We start from the raw sequence: 18,796 nt of genomic DNA, 5'->3' as shown, positions 1-18,796 counted from the left end.
AGTGTCACAGGACAGTGTGATGGGAGGAAGTAAAGGGTTTGATTTATGGCTTCTACTCCCTGCAACACCCATTCCTCTTCTCTTTATGTCACGTAGAGCAGAAGCAGATAGTTGTAACAGCAATAAAAATAAAAACTAAACTCTTGAAAGAAATCCTAACTCCATTTTATGTAAACCTGAAAAAGGTTTTGGCTGGACTTGGCTTCAATAAATGGGGGGGGGGGGGGGGGGTAGGTAATGGGTTGGTTCCTAAGAAACCGTCATTTACCATAAAAATTAGGAACCTGAAATGAGGTTCGCCTTAAAGCCTTTGTTACACCACCCAAAAAAAATAAATAAATTGATCCCGTTTCCTTAAAGCAGTGGTTCTCAACTCACTAACAGGCCAGATTTGCAAGATAACTGAAATACATAACAGGTGATATAATTTGCTGCTCAATGATTCTAGACTGCATCTTCCCAAGGTAGTACTTTAAAGCCTGGCCTGTTAGTGGGTCCTGAGGACAGGAGTTGAGAACCACTGCCTTAAAGCATGTTATACAGCAGTGCTTGTGCGGTGTAATTTGGCCCCTTCTATCATTTAAAAACCTGACTGATGCTGCTTGGCAATACCCCCTGCCCCTATAAACTGACCACGGTTTATCATGGCTGCTGAGGCCTGACACCGTGGTCAGTTTACTTGCCTCCGTCATCCGCAGCTCTCCTCTTGTCCTCTTTCTCCCCTCTGTCAGCTAGTCTGTGCCACTATGCTCCCCACCCCTTTCCTTCCTGCTGCTATCATGACTGTACAACAAACACCCTATCCCCTCTGTTATTCAACATCATCTATCCTAGTGTCTGTGCTGAAAAAAATAAAAAAATAAAAATTATACCTTATAACCGACCGTCTTCTGGCACTCGTGACTCCTCGGCTCTCTCCCCTCTCCGGCTGACGTCAGTGGTAGTGCTTGGCCCCGCCCACTACAGCTGTCAGCCGGGTAGAGGAAAGAGCTGAGGAGTAATGTGAGCATCAGGAGACATTTGGATAGAAGGTATAATCTGCTTTTTTTTTTTTCAGTACAGGCACTAAAATAAATAATGATAGCTAACAGAGGGGATAGGATGTTTGTAATACAGTGGCTTAACCACTTTAAGTTCCACTGTAAAAGCCATTAAAACCTCCCCACAAAACTACCAAGTAGAAAACAACAGGTAAGCACGAGTCGGAAGATATTTTATGTTTAATACATCTGAAAAGTATGCATATACAAAGAACTGAAACATGGAACAAAGCATTGGTTCAATACTAATGAGCCTACAAGTTATTCATTTGGGAAGATGGAATACTTTCCCTACATATTAAAAAATACCTCTGGAAAAAGTGGGTTTGGTAAAATCCTTATTAACACTGGTGTCTATTTTCTTGACAGTATATTTAGAGACTGAAATCCTTCCTCTGGATTCCTGTTTATATGCATGCAAACATGTACATTGGGGTATTATATTTACTGGTCCCTTAAATGTCAAACTAACTGGGGAAAAGAATATAGAACACCACTCCCTCAGGACAACACAGGGCAGAACTAAAGTTGACCATTTATTTAGTGATGCAAAAAAGAAAAAACCCACCAATTTAAGAGAAAGATGGGAGAACCCAGATGTAAATCTTGCTCTACACTACCTTGCCAAACAGGAATTAACTACCATTTTAAAAAGGCTTTCATGGCACGCTAGACCACCATTGTTGGAGTTAGCAGATTTCACTCGCCATTTTTTGCACGGTCCCATACTTCAAACATTTAGGGCTTCCTCCTGCAAGGAGATTCGAGCATTTTGCTACATTTTTTCAAGCGCAAACAAAATGCATGGCTGTGAGGAAAGACATGGTTTCTAATGAAGCCAAAACAATATGTTGCACCCAGATGCATAATAGCAACAAAAAGAGTTTGCATGCTGCATTTTTTTGGTGCAATGACTTTCAGTATTCTGTTCAAGTCAACTGAGAGGGGTCCTGTGAAAATACAATGAATCCTACAACGTCAAGAAAGGCGCGCTTTAAGGCATTTGTTGCGTGCGTTTTCAATGGCATCTGCTGGGAAAGAGCCTCCATATCAGGGGTCTCAAACTGGTGGCCCTCCAGCTGTTGCGAAACTACAAGTCCCATCATGCCTCTGCCTGAGGGAGTCATGCTTGTAACTGTCAGCCTTGCAATGCCTCATGGGAGTTGTAGTTTCGCAACAGCTGGAGGGCCACCAGTTTGAGACCCCTGGTCTACAGGGAACTTGTCAGGGTAGAAAAGAGCAGCTGCCATTAGCGCCTTATTTTTGGAGCTGCATGCTCCACGATTGGTGTCCTTGTGTCAATTAGCAAGCCAACAACCTGAAACAAACATGAGCTTGCCGGGTGCCCTTTTACCCAACATATCGGCTTGTCTCAGGTAAGCCCTGAGGAACGCACATTGAAACAATTTGGCACTGGCAGCTATCGTATCTCTGTCCAGGCTGAAAGTCAGTTTAAAAATTTTGTTTCTTTAAACATCGATCAGGGCTGTGTGTTCAAATTGGGCAAACCCTGTTGGAAAAGCTTTGTATCTTTGGAAATAAAAGATTAAAGGAGCCTAAGGAGTACAGAATGTCACTGACCTGCAAAGTGTGTGAAAGATTTTGTTAGCGTTTCCCTGAGCAAAGGGGTCTTCTAAAACCTCAACTTCGTGTCCTAAACTCTGTGTAAATTAACAAGCTTCTTCTAAAGGACAATAGCCTGCACCTTAAAGAGACCCTGTTGCCAAATCATATTAAAGCGTAACTCCACTTCCGTTGAGAAAAAAAAAACATTCCCCTCTGGGTGCCTTATATGTACATTGCACGGATTTTAAGAAACTTTGTTGCAGGCTCCTACCTTTTGTTATTCTGAAGAAATCACTGTTTATCTGTGCCCCCTGTGCTGAGTGAGTCTAATGAGAGTTGTAAGGGCTCTAATGAGGAAAATTGCAGGGTCTGAATCCCTTTAGATGTGATTTTTTTTTGGGGAGTATCTCACTTAGTAGCCATGTTGCATTTACAGAAAATTACAGCACTGCAGGTTAAAAAGGAAAGGTAACTTTTAATAACATTCAATTACAATATGACTTGTGTTGCAACTGTATATGCTATAGATTTTTTTTATTTGCCATTTTTTTTCCCATGAAAGTGGAGTTACCCTAACAATTTTTCCATAAGATTATATATGAATTTAATACATTTTAGGCATTTTAACCAGTAAAAGGCTCCCTTGTGCAGACATTCAATAGCCCCAAGGCTGCTGCTTGGTGCCGCCATCTTGGATGTGATGTCTGCAGGCTCAAGGTGGTCACGCCTCCACTGACACTCTATAGTATTTCCCTTCACTCCTTCTCCAGCAGCTAGAGAAAAATGTTATGTAGGAAGATGAAGGGAGAGGAGGAGGAGCTGGCCAGAACAGACAATAATTAGATGACAAAGAGAAGGCTATGACATGCAAGGCTGTGCTAGGGAATAGACATTTTGTGGAATATCGGTTCCCTAGCAAGTTTAAAAAGGACATTGCAAGTCAATAAAAAAATTTGGGGGGGGAACCCACCGCAAGAAAACATTCAAAATATTTTTTTCCTGTGCTTTTACCTGCAATTTTACCAAGTTGATTAACAAGGTCTCTATACAGTTCAGTATCAGGAGGAATCATTTTGCTTGGGATGTCCATTTGATGGTCCGGGAACAGTCAGTGGGCGCCATTGCCATTAATCTGAACCCCCAAAACTGTCACACAGTAAGGAAGTGTACACCACCTGATCAGCCTGCCTGCTTGTGTGTGTTAAAGGTGTCTCCTATCAGCTTGATGTAAGAGATGAACAGATAAAACAGGTTTAAAATTAGTCCGTTATAGATGAAGCATGCCTTTTGTTCTTTAATATAAGACATTAGCAACTGTAAATACATAATAAAATTAAAAAAAGACAGGAGAAAAAAAAAACAAAAAAATAAACTAGCAATAATCAGTGTTTTTCGGTGGATACACAATTGCTCAAACTAATCTTTTCTACAAGACTTAAATGTAGCTGGGCTTGTATTTTCAGATATCACCACTGGCTTTTGGCTGGTAATGAGTTCAGGGCCTTTGTCATGAACGTGAAAAAAAAAATAAAAATAAAAAAATTAAAAAGTTTATATTTAATCTTTAGTTTTGATTTAAACATGTTTTTTTGTTTTGTTTTAGTTTGATGCCAACACCAGCTCTGAAGAAGGGGGGAGACCACTGAAGGTTTTTCATAGCAGCACACACTTGCGTTTCTTCTTGGGCTCCGGAGGTTCCAGTGCGGCCAATATCGCCTCGTCAAATACATTCTTTAGGCCTTTCTGGAAAGGGTCAAACAGAAAAGAAATGGGCAGTCTCATTTTATGATTTCAGAACAGATAATGTAAAAAATAAAAAAAACAAAAAACAAACAAAAAGCTTCCCAAACAATGTCAACATAAAAATGTCAAACCTTCATAAACTTCCCTTAGGAACCCAGGTTTCACTTTTGCACAGCTCTTATTACCTTTGGTAGAGTAAGACCACAAGAGATTTCAACTTAAATATGTATTTGTTTTTGGAATAGATAAGCAGTCATTAACAGTATATTTGATGCCAACAATTAAAAGGAAACACCAAGAAGAATAAACACCCTGTCAGAAAAGAGCTCCTCAAGACTGGGGACCGAGTCAAGTGAAGGAAATAATGGCACAAAAGTCTCTTCTTTGCATTTACAAAGTCCTTGGTTCCAATCAGTTCATTTTTGAGCTTCTCTTCGATCGGGTCCTTAACAGTTTTCAGTGTAAGTAATGGCTAAGAGTATGGCACAGATGGCAAATTGGCAGAAAATACATGGAAAGCACACCATCACATTTAGCAGCCATTTAATGCAAGCAACGTGGAAAAAAAAAAAAAAAAAAAAAAAAAAGGTACAAAGAAAAACTAAAGTACATACTTCCCCGCCGACTACGCCAAATGTACAAAGATAAAAATTGAAAATAACTTCATTAAGCATACGACAAAACCAGCATCGTCTCAGCAAATCTTACTGCATTCCCGAAGGGTAGAATACACAATGCTTCGTCAAATAAAAACAAACAATTTTTTTTCTTTAAAGTTACAGTATTCAAAAGGGAAGATTAAAATATGTTTTCTCATATCTACCACAATAGCGGATTGACACTAATCACTACAATGCACAGCCAAATGACTTGAAGGTTTGAAAAGGGATCAGGCAGCCCCGCCCTTTCCAAAATGGTAAAAAGTAAAACGCATTAAGACTAAAATTTTAAAAGTTATGATCTAACTAAACCTCAACACCCCCTCTACCCCCAAAGCTCTTGGCCAGGGTTGTCACACAGAACTTATTCAGAGTTAAGGTACACCATCTATTAACACAGTGAAGATGGCCATTTTGCTCAGGGCACTAGGAATTGGCATTGGCCACTGAGGGCAAAACGAGAACACATAATTCAGCAAGTTCTAAGTGAAATTACAAAAAAAAGCTGACTCAATGTGGAGAATAAGGCAAACCCAACCATTGCCATTATTTGGATTCTGGGTGGGTTTAAAATGAACCACTGACTTCTTTTTAAACTCTAGGTGACTTCTGTTGGACTCCAATCTCGCTCTTCTACTGCAACCACACTTTGGAGGCTTTCACCGCTTCAATCCACATAATTTTACACTGCAGCTTACCAAGAAGTAAGAGGAATCCTCCTTTACAATGGGGGGGCACAAGTATGGGCCTCCACTGGGAGGAACTTGCAACTCTTGTAAGGCTTTGAAGTGGCAGTTCAACCTTGAATTATAGAATTAACACTTAGGCTCGGTTCAGATTGGTGCATAGTGGGTTCCCACATTGCATCTCACTCGCAGGCAGTTCACACTGCCCTCTGAACTACTGCATGTGTCAATGTAAACATAATGACATCCCCGCAGAACGCAGTGTGAACTTGGACAGGAATCGGATCGCATAGGTGCGGGGGGAAAAAAAAAAAAAAGGGTCCTGTACATTTTGGTCCAAATGCGATGTGAATTCAGCCACACAAACAGTATGGCTGAATTTGCATGGCACATACATCGCATGTGATGTGCACAGCAATGCGGGGCAAATCGCATGCAATGTCTGATCGCACCAGTGTGAACCCAGCCTAAGCTGCCATATAACACATGTACCTTGACAAATGGATTGCAACATGTTTGATATCTGTCCATGCTTTGGTTGTCCAGCAATCAGCATTTGATACTGCCAGCTATCTACCGGAATTACTATGTAGTTCAGCCCACCTTGTGCCAACTATGCCTTTGATAGCATCAGGGCACAGAGGAAGCCTTTCCCAGTCAGGCTTTTCAAACTACAAGTTGTGCATGAAGTCACTAATACCCAGGAGCATCCCTTGCCAATTGCTGGAAAACTAGAGTGCAGTCAAATATGGTGCTGCACATTAACCACTTGACCTCCAGAAGATTTACCCCCCTTCCTGACCAGGCAATTTTTGGCACTGCGTTACTTTAACTGACAATTGTGCAGTCATGTGACACTGTACTCAAATAAAATGTATGTCCCTTTGTTCCCCACAAATAGAGCTTTGTGTTATAAACAATCAGCAGGTGCTTGGTACCCCCAACTGGTCTCCCGCTGTGCGTGTTCACAGCGGGAGTGAGCCGCCAGTGGTGCGCGCATCCTACCCAGAAGAGCTTGATCATGTAAATATACACACACGTGATCCAGCGCACAACTACTGCCCTGTAGCAGTAAGACTGCTATTGGGCGGTCAATGAAGATAAATGTGTTGTATGGCTGTTTCATGTTGACAGAATTATTCCAGGGTGAACTTTTGAAAGCCTCTAGGTTAAATTTTTAAAGCCCACAAAATGGCTACTCCACTGTAAAAGTTGTCAACTAATCATACTGCTCAGAAAATCATTAGCAAATAACTTGTTGCTGATCAAGAATAACTTTTGTAAGAATAGTACATGTTAGCCATTTCTTAGCTAATAAAATGCTTAGGCAACCCAAGAAACAGTTAAGAGAGTCCAATTTTTGCCTTGTAAAAGCACAGCAAGCAGCTGTCAGGTTGGGATTGTTAAGGAAAGACGCACAGGTTTTGCCAACATCTCGGTTTTATTAGAGTTTCTGCTCGTTGTTATTAATTAGAATTGCTACAGTAGGTGGACATAGTAAGCAGCATTGAGAGAAAGGGGAGGAGGAAACAGTTAAACAGTTTAGAATATACAGCACTTCCTTTTTGGCTGAGTTTCCGGAGGCTCGAGGGCAGCTAGGATAGCCTCATCAAACACATTCTTCAGACCTCTCTACAAGACAGAGGGAAGGAAAGAAAACAGCAGCGAGGTTAGAGGATTAGAAAGAAATGAAACAGCAGACATAAAAAAGTATTGAAAAATTAAAAAGAAAAGCACTTAGGAACCAGTAGCAATTCCTAATCACAGGAAACTTGTGGCAGAGAAGACATGCTATTGTTAGTATGGTTAGAAGTAACAGTTACAGCAAAAAGAAGCCTGTTTTGCAGAATATCACTTCTCCATTATCAGCAAGATGGAAACATGGTCTGTCAGGTGCTTGATCATGGCTCATTGGTGGAAGACAAATCTATGGTTAAGCTGCACCCAAAAAAAAAAATAAAATATATGACATGAAAACAGTAACTTTTGGTGCTGTAAATGCCAGCATGCATTAAAAAAAGTCATGCAATACTATTCCTGTTCCACCAACCTCTACTGGACAGAAACCCAGAGGAGGAGCCAGCATGGGAAGAATTTTATTGGTCTCTAATCTTCAACTGCCATGAGGCTGCACATGTGATCAGTTATGACACCAGCCATTTGATGGTTTGATAGTTTGGTTAAGGCCTCTTTCACACGAACAATCCGTTCAGGTCCGCCTGTCAGCTTTTTAGGCGGCCCTGAACGGACACTCCATAGACCTCTATGGAGCGTCGGATGTCAGCGGTGACAAGTCCGCTGACATCCGACCGGCTCCGAAAAAGTGTGACTAGGAAAAAACCTACTTATCCATCTGCGGATTGGGCGACGACGGACTCTACGGTCCGTCTTCATCCAATCCCCCATAGAGAGAGCGGCGCTGACAGGTCCGTCCCTGCGCAGTGTGCAAAGACGGACCCATCTGCCTGCTCAGCGGGGATCGACGGAGCGATCCCCCGCTGAGCAGAGCAGGCACCGTACACAGATACGTCCGTGTAAAGGAGCCCTAAGAGCATAACCAATGTGACATGCCAGGAATGTGACTGTTTGAGACTGGTAAATCAATGGGTTTAGTTCCACTTTAAACAACCCTGTCTCAAACATTTCTTGGTAAAGGGATTCCTTTAGAACATTGTACACATTTTCCTTTTCTACTAAATGCCACTCCAATCCTAACATATGGTCCCCCAAAAGTCTGCACAGAAACAGACGCTCTCAGGAGTGTTGATCATCCGGGTACCTCTGAAGCTCTCGATGAGTCCTCCTGCTTACCTCCACGTCACTGCTGTCTCTGGTAATGATGTGGAGGTCATCAGGAGGAACCAACGAGAGCTGCAGTAGACCCAGTAGATTGCGACTCACCTGGAAGCGTAGGTTTTCCTAGGGACTTAAGGGAGCATTTTCTCAGGATAAGAGCATTGTTCTTATGGAAGAATGTCCTCACTAAAAAAAATAATTCTATAAGACTCTCTGCATTAAATGCAGGAGAAACATTAAAAAAAAAAAAAAAAAAAATACAGTCAAGTCATATAGCTTTGGAAGGAGTTGGGAAGAACCTTTATTACGTTGTTATTGTTGTATGTCACTTTTTTTTCGGGGGGGGGGGTTCCCCTCACTTTATTCTTAAGAGATAAAGCAGGAAGCAAGAGATCTCAAAGGGAGGGGGAATCCCACCTTTAACAGTGGTCACTGAGACAAATGTGCCCATCAGAAGCTCCATGTTGACATATTTAAAGCCACACACAAAGATTTTAGGTGTGTAGGAAGGATATCAAATGCAACAGATGCTTCTATCTCTTCAGGGTGTTAGCAGTGCCAACTCCCCGCCATAACTCTCCACTGTAGCCATTACAATGCTGTTTAGCTTCAAGTATTTAGAAACCTTTGCTAAAGTCACAGTTCATTCCTTGCATGGATTCAACAAAACAAGCTGAATCTACTCATCTAATCAAGAAAACAACAAGGCTATATTGGCTACAACAGCCATGGTGAGAAGAGTCCCAAAACTCCAGCAGGCAGATTTCCAAAGCTAGAGAGACGGAAGCAACTGGCTATATGACTGACAGCATCCACCTGAAACTAAAATAGTTTGAAGCAGACTTGGCCTTAAAGGATCTGTGACCTCAAACATTGTTTGCTGAAATGATGGCCTGATTTATTTGCCAAAAATGGCCATTTTTAGCACTGACCTTCAACTTAAAATCAGGTCTGCTGATTTTATGTTGAGAGTCTGGCTTACAATATCTAATTTTGGACAAGTTTCAGTGCTACAGCAGCCATTTCACTGGTCCAGTGATGTGCACATGCAGTGCTGGGCAGGAGGATTTTTTTTTTTTTTTTACATTTAGCCCTGCTGTGGGCAAGCAGCAGGGTTTACTTCTTTCGGCACTCTTGTAAAAGCAATCTGAGCAGCCAAGTAGCCGCTGGATTCCTTTAGGAGGCAGCAGGAGGGCACGCCCGGGGGTTTACATGACATCACTTCCAGATCGAAACGGAGGCTTGGAACGCACACCAATCCATGCGAGAGAGGAAGGTGGCAGAATAAGCTACCTAAAGCTGTATACACTGGTGCCGGTATTGAGGCTCTGCACCAAGCAAGTTTCATTTATATTTTATGTATTTTTAAAGAATTTAAATACTACACTATGATACTTTCTCCTGGCATCTTTTTTTTAAACCTTACTTTATGAGCATAAGGATTCAAAAATCAGGGTGAAACTTTAAAGTGGAAGTAAACCCTCCTATCGTTTTCAGCCAAGGAAGCCGCCATCTTGGCCTCTGTTTAATCTACAACTGCCATGATGCTGCACATGTGATCCTTTATGACACCAGCCATTGGATGGTTTGACAGTTTGGTTGAGAGCACAACCAATGGGCGTGTTACATTTCCGGCACGTGCCGGAAAGGTAACTGTTTTATGGATGGGTTTACTTCCGCTTTAAAGAGGACCTTGTCCTGGATAAGAGAAGCACAGTCTGACCCTCTGTAAGGGGAAGGGGGTCACAGTTTTGGAGAGTGTATTGCAGCTTTATTTCTGAGAATAAGTGATGAAGATATGTGGATATACTGTAAAGGACTTGATTATATAATGGTGCTGGGGTTTGCACACTATTCCACTTAATTACTTCAATTCTTTTTGGCATATTTACTTATGATTGCACTAAGAGTTTGGATTTTGTTTATGTACATGCAAGCGCCTTTTTTGAATTATTCTGACAGAAAGAGGCAATGAACTACCACAATGCTCACATCGCCGTGGTAGTTCACTGAAAACAAGCCGACAGCCGCAAAGGCTGCTGGGACCTTGTAGTTTGCCATTCACAGGACTGTGAATTAGTGACACAACCGGGTGGGCAGAGCCCCACAAAGTCTCATCTTTTTTTAAGTGTGGCAGCAAACACGGGGAGAAGATCGCCGGTTTGCTGTCACAGCGGGGATCGAAGGGCTGGGCGGTGAATTCATAACATGTTACATGGCACAACCTAAATATGAACTTATCCTTTAGGAGAGCCTGACACTCCCCTTTCCTGACGAGCACCCAATTGGTGCTGGTCACACTGCAAGGTCCCCCTCCCTGCTAGTCCCCTGGCGCGGTGCTGGAGACAGGCAGGGAAGTGAGAAGGAAATAAACAGAGCAATGTTAAAAACATTAAAAGTTTAAAACAAAGCCCCTTTTAGTCTTTAAAAGCCCCAGACATTCCTAAAAGCACCTCTGCCTAATTAAAAAAAAAAAAAAAAAAAAAAAAAAAAAACACACACAACATCAATCCTTCGTATTTTCCATCCTGGCAAAAAAAAAAAAAAAAAAAAAAAAAAAAATCAGGACAAGTAGATTGAGACCCAAATTTAGTCCCTTGGACAAGTAGTTTTTTTTTTTTTTTTTTTTTTTTTAAATCTACACCCCTGTGGTCCAAAAAACACTATAGGTCAGAGTCTAAAGTGGTTGTAAACTCCATTCATGAAATCTGACATAAGCACCTATATCTGTAGTGTTTTACTTCTCTCCAAAGCCCTGAGTCCGGTGTCTTTCTGCTGCTCCGTTCCTCTGTTATCAGCATAACTTCTGACAAGTTCTCAGACGCTAGAAATAAAAGCAGCTGAAAATTTGTGTTGGGGAGCGAACTGAAAGACAGATCAGCAGAGAGCTTTTCTATTCACAACACAGCTCTGCAAGTTTATTCGTTCCTCTGCCTATGTTGGGGTGTGTCCGTGACTTTCCTCCAATCAGCTCCAAAACAGTGTATGCCCAGAGTTCCCTCCCACTGCTGAAATAGGAAGAAGGATTTCTAACACGATGTGCACTTTCTCAAGAATATAAAAAGCTGAAGACAGCAGATATACAGGTAAAACTTAGGTAGGGAGATTCGTTTTATCTCTGTGTATCATCTGAGGCTGTTCACTTCACTGGGTATATTGTGAGGGTTTACATTCACTTTAAGGCTGCTTTCACACTGAGGCAGTTTTCAGGCATTTTATTGCTAGAAATAGTGCCTTAAAACTGCCTCCCATTCATTGACTTTAAAAAATCCGCCTTGCTAGTGCCTGAAAAGCGCCGCAAAAACTACCGGAGTTTTAGCGGCGCTGTAGTGTGAAAGTATCCTAAAGGTCAAGCAAGCCGTTTCTGTGGAAGAATAAAAAACAAAAAAAGGGATACTTCTGCAAATAAAGTATGCTAGAACATTTTAAAACTGCAGAAAAAGTGTCAGATGAGACATTTGCAATGTTACAGAGTCTCTTTTAGAGAAATGGGATTGTACAGGTAGTGCCTTGTTCAGCCCATTTCAGGTTCTCCAACAGCTACATAAATAGTGATCACAGCATTCTTATCACAAAGTGTATCAAACCCCAAGAACAGAAATTTTATATACCTCAACTTACCAGTCCTTAGATGTGGTAACTGCATTCGTTTTTTTGTGATACTGCCAGTAACATTTCCTGTCATAGGGAGACAATGCTCACTCCACTATAATATACTCCTTGGAGAAGCAGCATTGTCACCCTAGGGTGCTCACTGCTGATCTGGAGTAGAAAAAACCTTTTCTTAAACCCCATATGACAAGGGAGAGGGTGCTCTGTAGTCGGAGGTAAAAAGGGCAGGGCTGGTCAGACCACTTGAAATTTCAGTGCAGCTGAGGCACTGTGCAATGAGCTAACTTCAGCAAGTTAAAAGCTCACTATTTCTGGCAGGATCAACAGAGTTTTGTTTTGCACTCATTAAACAGATTTGACAAAACACTTTCAATATATATATTTAGCAGACCATCAAGGGAGAAATGTAATAAGTTCGTTGTTAGGGTTTATATACACTTTAAGATCATTGAAAAGGAACTTTATTTGGTTTCGTGCATCAAGCATTGTGCCAAGACATTTTAGAAGGCTTGGTAAATAAATGACAATTGTTATTCAAGTGTGCTGCTACAGACAATGCTGGTAATGGAACGTTTTAAGCCCTAAAGATGATAGGATGGCTAGCATGGACTACAATGAAGACAAATAGGAAAGAAAACCTTGAAGGAAAAAAAAATTAAATAAATAAAATATGCAGCTTTCAGTAAGTAAACAAAAGACTAATAAAGGTGATTTGATAGTACTGGAAGACTTTTAGGCACTGTGTGAAGCAGAAAGAGAAGAAGATGGTCTGGTGTTTAGAGCATGCAATTCAATTGCTGAACAAAAGAACAGAAAAGCAAAAATTGGAGAACAGAATTACAAAAACAAAGAAAGTATGAACACTCATAAAAGGTACTAACTGGACTCTCCTAAATCCATTTTCAAGCGGTTGCCTTCGGCTTATAGAAAATGACATGCTCCCGAGTTACTTTGAAAAGTAGCTTCTTTTTGCAATAAATTTTTTACAGGCCTTTGGGCTGCATGATTTCTGAACCCCGGATCTGAAACCAACCCAAGCTAAGTAGGACAGGTTGCTAAAGGAGGTTTTACCACATCTATGACAAACACATTCTCTAGCAAGCAATTACCAGGCAAGAGTCCAGGCCTCACAGACCCTGGCTATGTAAATGTAGCCAGTGTTTCATGAACAGCCTTCTCTTTGAGGCTCCATTCACACTTGTACGACTCCAAAAGTTCGACAACTTTGACACAACTTTTTGGATGGGTGCAACTTGGATGCGACTTTGGCTGACCAGTGATAAAGGACAACTGCTGCATGTAAAACATTTGAGGTGCTACTTTCATGCGTCTTTTGAGTGTTAACATTGAAGTCTATGGCCCTCAAGTTGCATGGAAGTTGGACCAAAGTAGTGCATGAACAACTCTGAAGTCGCTCAGACTTTAAGATGCATAGATATGAACGGTACACATTGAAAATCATGGGAGGTCACTTTGATGTCCATGTCGCATGACAAGTCACACAAGTGTAAATGGAACCTGAATGAATACAGATCAATGTTTCCCTACAGAACCTTTTTAACAAAATTTGTCAGATTTATTAACCAAGGACCCCCCTTTCCAATACACTGGTGACAAATCAAATAACACAGAGAACTATGAAATTTGAAGCATACTGTGGGGTTGATTTACTAAAGCTGGAACGCGCAAGATCTGATGCAGCAGTGCATGGTAACCAATCAGCTTCTAACTTCAGCTTGTTCATATAAGCTTTGACAAAAAATGTGGAAGCCGATTGGCTACACCAGAGCTGCACCAGATTTTGCGCAATCCAGTTTTAGTAAATAAGCCCCAAAGAGTATACACAGATCTCAAAAATAGTCCTTGTTACTATACTGCCAATTAATTCTGAAAACTCGTTGGTTGCTCCAGAGTCTGAAAAAGTGTTAAACAGTTGGGACATAAGCTACATTTGAACAACTTCTGCTTTTATGGCTGCTGCCACAGCATCTTGGTGTAACAAAGTATGTCAACGGGAAACAAGAGAGCAGTGTCAGAAATGCAGCCAATTCTGGTGTCCAACCATAGTATGAGATCATTAGCCAAAGAGGAAGTTACATAATTGGCACCGGCAGCCTCTTTCCTTCCATGCGTCTGCTTAGTCCAGCCAGAGAAGTTGGTACAAAGAGTATCCTGCGTGAAAGCACGTCTAGATTAAAGTACAACCGTTCTGAGACAAATATGTACACCGCTAAAAACTCCTCAGGTTAGTTTTTCTGTCTTCACGGTTGTATGATTGTTCCACATAAGTGAGGTTGCATTAAGTCTGAGACAGTCAGATAAATAGCATTTTCAGAAGTAGGTCACCAATGGCAGTCTCCATATTCTCTCAACACAGGTTCTCACTTTGTACACAGTCACACTGATTGTAGCTGTGAGTTTGTGAATCACTACCTAGTTTTTGCTTGGATCTGACAGGTCAGCAAAATATACCAATTATGCAACCCGAGGACCCATTTAAAAATAGATGTAGAGAATATAATATATATATTACTTTATTTGCTTAGGCAATCTTAAATGTCACCTGTCAGTAATGACAGCAGACCATCCACCTCAGTGAAGAGACGGGGTGGTGACATCTTCACCTGGTCCAATCAGAAAACACTTCGCATTCATGTAGCAAGATGTTTTGTGACTGGAGCAACTGCTGATCAAGCACCCTCCTGAGTTCACTGAACAAGGCAGCTGCTTGGCACTGAACCTGGACTCAAGAAGCAACTACAGTAATAGCTGTACCTACCTCCAGTTTAAATCTAAAACCGTATAACTATACATTTTGTTTGTAATAGATGAAGCAAAAGTTTAAAAAAATGTTTTAGATGTAAAGATCATGGACCACTATATAACTAGAAATTCTTTGATGTACTCTAAATGTGACTCTGTGAATGCAGACCACCTGATAGGCTGCGTAAATGGCCAAATGGAGGGCACAGAGCAGACTAGCAGCTTAAAGAGGAAGTAAAATCCCATGCATATGTTGTACCTATGCCTATAAGGCTTACCTTGGAGGTACTGTAAATATCTCCTAAACATGCACAGTTTAGGAGATATTTACGATGAATGCAGCCGATGACATCGGCTCTGAAGGAACAGCCACCCGTGCCATTCCTTCAGAATCCTGTGCTGTAAATGACGGTTCCCCAGCGCATGTGAGGGGAAATGAAGTCACCACGGCTCAGGCCAGTCACACAGCTGGAGTCCACAGACCCAGAAGAAAGATGGATGGCATCCCTGGAGGGCTTTGTTTTCAGGTAAGTTTCACATTATGCGATGTATACTAGCACATTATGCCTTTACCTTCAAGGGCCAGGAAAATAAAAACAAACACACAACCAACCAGCGGTTTACAACCGCTTTAAGCCTTATACACACACTTTTTTCGTGCAACCCCACAGGTTGCAAAGCAAAACCTGGCAGCTCCGGTCAGGTAAGGTTAGTCCAGCGATCTCCCCCGCTGAGCTGTTGTGTTCTGACAGGACGGCGCCCCCACACACACCCCCCCACCCGCGCCATTGGCAGACAGCGCTGATCGGGAATTGGTTTTTCAGCACGCACGTCTGACAGAAGCCGGCCGAACAGACCTTCACACACAGGCAGAAGGTCAGCTGGTATTTTTTTTCGTACTGGCAAACGTCTTCTGACATTCTGCCCGTGTGTGCGGGGCTTTAGTATTGTGACCCTCCCTCCAATGTATCCATATATCCCCACCCACTCCATGGGGCTCCTGTTTTTTTTCTAACAAGCAATAAGGAAATTACAAAAAGGAGAGGACCTGTGTCCTGTATGCAGAGAGATGGAATTTACATGTACATCAAAATTTCCATTATCTTAAAGTCGAATTGTACAGTAAACAGAAATTGATTATTAAACCATGGGGATTCCCCCAAAGTAATACAATTAACGTATGGCAAACATAACAGCCAAAACAGTGGCAACATGCCAACAGGTAAAATGAAGAATGGTGAACAGAGCTGAACAGTTGATGGAAGCAGCACAGATCAGCAGAGGCTCAAACAGCCATCCAAAGATGGAAAAAAAAAAAAAAAAGGAAAAAATCCACAAGTGGTGGCTCTGACTTGTGAGGAGGTTCCGAAGGAAAGACAGACAGGCAGACAGCCACAGAGGACATTGCTGACCCTACTCATGGGTGAATCATTCTGTTTGCCATGCCTTCAATGCAGGACATCGGATGGGGAATGACAGAAGGCAATAACAGGCAGCCCAAGGATGAAAAACGATCTTCCAGGATACTTTGGAATATCACATGCCTGACGAAGGGGACCTGCATGACTCCGAAACGTTGCAGTAACTTTTTTTTGTGATGTGATCATGCTTCAATAAAAACAGTTTGGACAGGATGATCCATGCTGTGCTGGCAAATATCCTCATTCCAGGATACTTTGTCCCCAAGTAGAAAGAAAATAAAGTATCAATCAATGGCATCACTGATCATCAGCGTTTCGGCATATGGTTCAAAGGTTTGATTCAGGAGTCTGTGCCCAGCAAAGCTTTTGCCAGTGCTCAATCACCTGAAGGTAGCGACATATAACCCATGGTCTAAGAATCAATTCATGTGTCCAGTACTGTATGGTTAGGATAACAGAATTTGGGTTTACATACACTTTAAAGAGGAAGAAAACCCTGTTGGGTTTTACTTGCTCTTAATTTCCCTGCAAAGAGAAAGCATAATGGGCTGCTATGCATCGCATAGTAGCCCAATATATGTCACTTACCTGAAAATGAAGCCTGCAATGTCACCTCTGTCCCCGCTGGCTGGAAGCATCCATCTTCACCCCTCTTGCTTCTGGGGCCGCGAACTCAGGCTCTGTGACTGGCCGGAGTCGCGTGACATCACTCCCCCACATGCGTGCGGGAGCCGCCAGTCACGGCATGATCCCTTTAGAAACGGCACGATTGTGTACTTTCTAAAGTGCACATGCATCGATGTACGCCAGAACACGCATATATTGTAAATATCTCCTAAACCGTGCAGGTTTAGGAGAGATTTCGAGCACCTACAGGTAAGCTTTAATATAGGCTTACCTGTAGGTAAAAATAGTTGTACAGAGTTTACAACCACTTTAAGCTCTGTGGGATATATTGATGCTACAGGGCTGCCCGTGCCTGAAAACCAAATTTGCAGAGGATAAGGCGCATGAGGCAAGAACCATAAAATCAGGATATCTGTTGGCACTTGCGCCCCGGATTTCAGTGGTGTAAGGCCCTATCCTGACTTGCAGGCACTTGCTAGCTATTGCACGCTACACAAAGTGCACAACACTTACCACAAGGGTCTGCTTTCGAAAGTCTCAGTCCAATTTTTGCAAAAAAGTAATATGTCCACATTAATAAATAGGTGCTTTTTTATATTTTAGTCAGTGTGTCGCAGGTGTAATGCACAGTCTCCTGCATTGTTTACATCCCAGCCCCATGCCGTTATGAGGCTAGAGAAAATAAACAGAGGAAAACAAGCGCGATCTGTGAAGGGACGATGCAGCTGTATGGGCGGAGCCATGCTAAATTCAAACAGGAGACTTCAGGGAAAAGTACCTTGTGATTCATATTAATGGAGTTGGGAGTGGAGGGGGAAATGCAACCATGTTTCATGGTAAACCCTCAATACATGAGTGTAATATTAAACATGGTCTCTAAGGTGGATTATGCCTCTTCAGTATATAGCTACATATGCTCCAGGGGAGATAAAAAGGGGGAACTGAGGATAGAAGCTAAATGCGTAGTGGACGCCATTATTTAAATTCTACAGTTATGTAGAAAACATTTTGGCAAAGTTCATAAAAAATGTATATATTTATATATATATTTATATATATATATATATATATATATATATATATATATATATATATTTTAATATTAGTGCTGCGCGATTAATCGTTAAAAATCAAGATACTTTCCCCCTCGCGATCTTAGCATTTTCCCGATTCTATGCAGAGTTCTCTGCTTAAGCCTAAAGCTGCCAAGTTTTACAACATTCCTCAGCTCACTATAAACATTGTAAGGCTTTGTTCTTTAGATCAAAGGAATGAACTTCTGTCTGTAAATGAGGTCAGTTTAACCACTTAGTGCTAGTTCACACCAGATGCAGTTCCGTGCGCTTTTCTGCACTAAAAGACTAAACCTTTGTCTGACACTTGTTGGTTTCAAGTTCAAATCATTTTTTGCTAGAAAATTACTTAGAACCCCCAAACATTATATAGATTTTTTTTTTTTTTTAGCATAGACCCTAGAGAATAAAATGGCAGTGGCAATATTTTATGTCACACTGTATTTGCGCAGCGGTCTTTCAAAAGCAATTTTTTGGGGAAAAGAAAAAAAAAAAAACAAAAAAACAAAAAAAACTAGAATTTAAAAAAAACTAAGCGGTAAAGTTAGCCCAGTTTTTTTGTATAATGTGAAAGATGTTACGCCGCGAGAATCGTGATCTTTATTCTACGCAAAGAAATTGTGATTCTCATTTTTCCCAGAATCTTTTTTTTTTTTTTTTTTTTCCCCATTCACACACATTATTAGCCATCAACCCCCTTAATACATTTTGTTTGTATTGACTGCTAGGTGCTGTATGTCATTATGTGCTAGATAATTTTATTAAACAGTTAGCTCATTCAGTCAAGCAGTGCAGGGTTCATTAACTCAT

General features: G+C 41.4%; 1 protein-coding gene across 2 annotated transcripts in view; it reads right to left on the bottom strand.

Annotated features, from left to right (window-relative positions):
* Window positions 1-1,202: 1,202 nt before the first annotated feature.
* Window positions 1,203-18,796, bottom strand: part of CDC42 (cell division cycle 42) — a 49,939-nt gene continuing 32,345 nt past the window's right edge. Inside the window, exon 6 of one of the 2 annotated variants that reach the window (XM_073603381.1) lies at window positions 1,203-4,349. In XM_073603381.1, the coding sequence (XP_073459482.1) occupies window positions 4,260-4,349 (90 nt within the window). In that variant the 3' untranslated portion in view covers window positions 1,203-4,259. Of the gene's footprint in view, window positions 4,350-7,116; window positions 7,327-18,796 lie in introns of those variants that run through there. The other variant, XM_073603382.1, reaches the window with a different exon arrangement.

This window comes from Aquarana catesbeiana, linkage group LG10 (assembly GCF_042186555.1).
Source record: "Aquarana catesbeiana isolate 2022-GZ linkage group LG10, ASM4218655v1, whole genome shotgun sequence".
NCBI lineage: Eukaryota > Metazoa > Chordata > Amphibia > Anura > Ranidae > Aquarana > Aquarana catesbeiana.
The sequence above is the reverse complement of the archived record's forward strand: the minus strand, read 5'-3'. Positions and strand labels throughout refer to the sequence as shown.